Source organism: Myotis brandtii, unplaced genomic scaffold, assembly GCF_000412655.1.
Source record: "Myotis brandtii unplaced genomic scaffold, ASM41265v1 scaffold96, whole genome shotgun sequence".
NCBI classification, from domain to species: Eukaryota; Metazoa; Chordata; class Mammalia; order Chiroptera; family Vespertilionidae; genus Myotis; species Myotis brandtii.
In genome coordinates, this window is record NW_005371972.1 from 692,840 (window position 1) to 696,779 (window position 3,940).

The following is a 3,940-nucleotide window of genomic DNA, read 5'->3' on the forward strand; positions in this document are numbered from 1 at the left end:
CCCCCGCTCCCCAAGCCCCAGACCGGCCAGGGCCATGCATGCACACACCCAAATATCGTAGCTGTGGGGTTAGGGAAGGTCTGCAGAGGTGTGCAGCAGAATGCTAGCAGTCGGAGGGTGTGTGGCTTTATTTCCTTCACTAGGGTTTTCATAATTCAGTGAGGAGAATAGCGTAGTCTGGGAAGCTTTACCTTCCCACTCCCCGACTCCGGCTCCGTAACACAGCTTCTCAGTGAACAAATCACTTTATACGTCCATCCCAGAGTCTCCCAAGGACAGTGGTGTGAGCAGATTACAGGTGCCCCTAGATTTTGACGCCCCCAGGGAAGAGGCGTGAGGATTGGGGTGGCCCGAGCCTCCACCTGGGCTGCCTGTCCATCCCTCCCGGCGTGCTGTGGGCATCTGCTTTGAGTGGAAGTGGTTGGGAAGCAGTGTTCTATGTGATCACAAATGCCCCAAACAGAATGAAAAGATGAGTGATGTGTTGGGGATATATGATAAACGTGGATGCCCCCATTATCAAGAGCCCTTGCACATGAATAAAGACGAACATGCCGGTAGGAAAATGGACAGAAGGATCCAGGCAAGCGTTTCAGAGACGTCCGGACCATTGGTGATGTCCAACCTCGCTAGCCACGAAATGCAAACACAGAGAAGGTGCCGTTATTCTTTGCCTCTCGTGCTGGCCGTGACAGACGGCCCGGGCGCTGGCGGGCTGCCGGTGGCCGCGTGACCTTGCAGGAGGGGAGTTTCACAGTAAGAGGCGGTGTTAACGATGTGGGTGCCTGTCGATTCTGTTCTGAGAGCTGATCCTTGGGAGACAGCCACACAAGCACAAAGGAGTTTGTGCCTCTGTGTTTCTCAGAGACGCACCCTAAATATCCATCCATCGGGCTCAATTGTGGCCTGTCCTTCAGCGACCTTCGGTGCAGTCACAGCTGATCTCTACTGCTGATGGGGGGCCGTGTCCGCCACCCCGAGGACAGGAGTTACCACACGGCATTTTCGGTGCAGGATGCTGTGTGATAACCCACAATATCTGATGCGACAACCGGGGCCGACGTGGAGGGCAGCCTCATGGTGTCCAGTGTTGTGGCTGTGGGGTGAGGTAGGGACGGATCTGGAAAGGTATGCAGCAAAGCGTTAGCAGTGGGAGGGGTTGCGAGGGTTTTCTTCTCTTCACCGGATCTTTCTGTGTTTGAATTTTTTGTGCGTAGCTCTTATCTTATAGGAAAGAGCTACTTAGAGTGGGAGGGAGTTGTTTTTACTTTGGAAAACGTAAACCTATTTTCTGATAATAAAAGACAAGCGTGCATGTGCTAGAAAACTTGGGAAAGAGCGGAAAGAACAAAGAAGGAAAAGCAGTCCCCCATAATTACTCACCGAGCCGTGAGCTCACACGGTGCATGCCCGAAGGAGATGAGAGGAAAGCCAGACAACAGCAGGGTTTCTGATGCTGTTACCACCCCAGCGGTCCAAGTGTAGGGTTCTGGGAATGGCTGTTGGCCTCAGTCCCTATAAATGTGTAAAAAACACCCTGATTTGGGAGTTTTTATTTCAACCATCAAATGAACGTAAGGCTGAGGACCGGTCCGAGTGTAGGGTTCTGGGAAATGGCTGTTGGCATCAGTCCCTATAAATACGTAAAAAACACCCTGATTTGGTGTTTTTTTATTTCAACCATCAAATGAACGTAAGGCTGAGGACCTGACTTATTCTTTGAGTCTTATGGTGAACCTGGAAGATAAAAATCACAGAATAATTTGAAATACGTATAAATTTTACATTCAGATATGCCTTCTCTACCTGGGGCCAACCATTTTGCTTCAAGCTGGCAGCTGTTTCGTGCATGTTTATGTTGCCTTTTGGCCACAGGACCAGCTGGGCATCAGAACAGCCCACTGGGCATGTGAAGTGTGGGACTTACAGGCAAGGAGCGATTAACACCCAGATAATATGATGTAGTGATTGAGAGTGCGGTATTCAGTTCCCACCCTCTCACTTGCTAAAGGTATGGCCGAGTCAGGTAACCTCAATGTATCAGTTTTCCCATCCATAAAATGGGTATAATAATGGCACCTAACTCACAGGGCGATGACATTGGCTCATATGTGCTCAAGTACTTAGCACACTCCTGGCTCAGAGCAAACAGAAGAAGTGTTAGTTTTTATTACTTCTCGGACCCATTGGTTCTTCCCAAGGCTGGTGTCTATGAGCCCAGGGCCAACGCTTGATTTGAGTCCGTCTTCTCATGATTTTAGGTGACGTGAGGCCTTGCTCACCCTCGTGCCTGTGCTTGTTGTCTTGCAGCCAGGAGGAGGAGGAGGAGGCCTCGTCAAGGTACTACGTCCCCAGTTACGAGGAAGTGATGAACACCAACTTCTCAGAAGCCAGGGAACCAGACCACAGCCCGAGAATGAGCATCTCTCTCCCCTCCTATGAGTCCCTGACGGGGCTGGACGAGACGAGCCCCACCACCCCCAGGGCTGACGTGGAGGGCAGCCTGGGGCACCCACCCGACAGGCAGAACTCCAAGTTGGCTAAACGCCTGAAGCCACTGAAAGTTCGAAGGATTAAATCCGAGAAGCTTCACCTCAAAGACTTTAGGATCAACCTGCCGGACAAAAACGTCCCTCCTCCCTCCATCGAGCCTTTGACTCCCCCGCCACAGTACGACGAAGTCCAGGAGAAGGCCCCCAACGCCCGGCCCCCCGACTGACGGCCCCTCTCTGGGGTGTTCCCTCCAGTCACTCACCCTCCGCACCAACAGACCCCAATGAAGCCACTCCAGCCACAGTTGAGAAGCGAGGGGACGGGTGCGGACTGAGCAGTTTCGAATGGGGGGTGTGGGTTGGGGAGTCCTGTGAGTCTGGGGTGGCGCACGTCCACAGAACCTTCCGTAGCTGGCGCACTGGACGGAGATGCTGTCTCGGATCCCGTGATGCTGCGGACCCCATGGGGGGAGGGGCGGTGCATCTTCCCCATCGTCTTTCCTCAACTGAATCGGTGATGACAACAGCCTCTTTCCGACCGGGAAAGGATGCCTAGTGACTGTTGTGGTTTGGTTTTGCTTTTCACTGTGACTGTTTTGTCTCCAAAAGAAAACAAGTTAAGCCTTTGCTTTCTTCACCGGAGTCCCGAACCGCGTGTAGCAAATACGACTCAGCTCTGTGGCAAGGGCGTGGGGCCGTTTTGTGAATTAAGCAGAACAAAAGGCTGGATAACTCTGTGGGGTGAGGCCCAGGTGGGGTTCTCAGAGCCCGGACGCCGTTGGTTCTTGGAGGTCCCGAGGCCTGAAGATGCTGAAGACCATCGTCTTAACCGGTACACTTGACTAGTCCCTCCCGTGCAACGGCAGGAAAGCTGGAGGGGATGTTCCATTCCTTCTAAGATGCCGTGCAGCTGAGCTTTTTATAATAAAATATTTTATTTGTTGTACATGTGGGTGCTGAATTACTTGAGCAGCTCTCCCAAGACTGACTTGCTTATGGAGCAATATCAATCATACTAACAGCTGACCCGTACCCCACACATACTGTATGCCAGGCGCTGTGCTGAGCACCCCACGTATGTTCTCCCATTTCACCTGTACCCATTGTGTAGGTGAGTCATGGAGGCTCGGGTTCATTAAAGGGCCCATGCCACAGCAAGAGTAAGAGGCAGGGCTGGGGTTTGAACCCGGCCGTCTGGCTCCAGGGCCTGAGTTCTTAAACACTCCACTGTGCAACTCAACATAAAGGGCTTTTCCAGACGCTGAATGAGGACTTGTGTTCCCCAAGAACAGAGGCAGCCCACAGGCCCCACAGAAAGTTCTGGTGCTTAGCCCTAGCCGGTGTGGCTCAGTGGATAAAGCGTCGGCCTGTGGACTGAAGGGTCCCAGGTTCAATAATGGTCAAGGACACATGCCCGGGTTGTGGGCTTGATCCCCAGTAGGGGGCGT

The 3,940-nt window shown here is 52.6% G+C and overlaps 1 protein-coding gene across 1 annotated transcript in view; it reads left to right on the forward strand.

Annotated features, from left to right (window-relative positions):
• Nucleotides 1-3,438, forward strand: part of TMEM51 (transmembrane protein 51) — an 18,340-nt gene extending 14,902 nt beyond the window's left edge. The window contains exon 4 of the mRNA XM_014533297.1: nt 2,272-3,438. Coding sequence (XP_014388783.1) covers nt 2,272-2,719 — 448 coding nt within the window. The 3' untranslated portion in view covers nt 2,720-3,438. The remainder of the gene's footprint in view (nt 1-2,271) is intronic.
• The last annotated feature ends 502 nt before the right edge of the window (nt 3,439-3,940 follow it).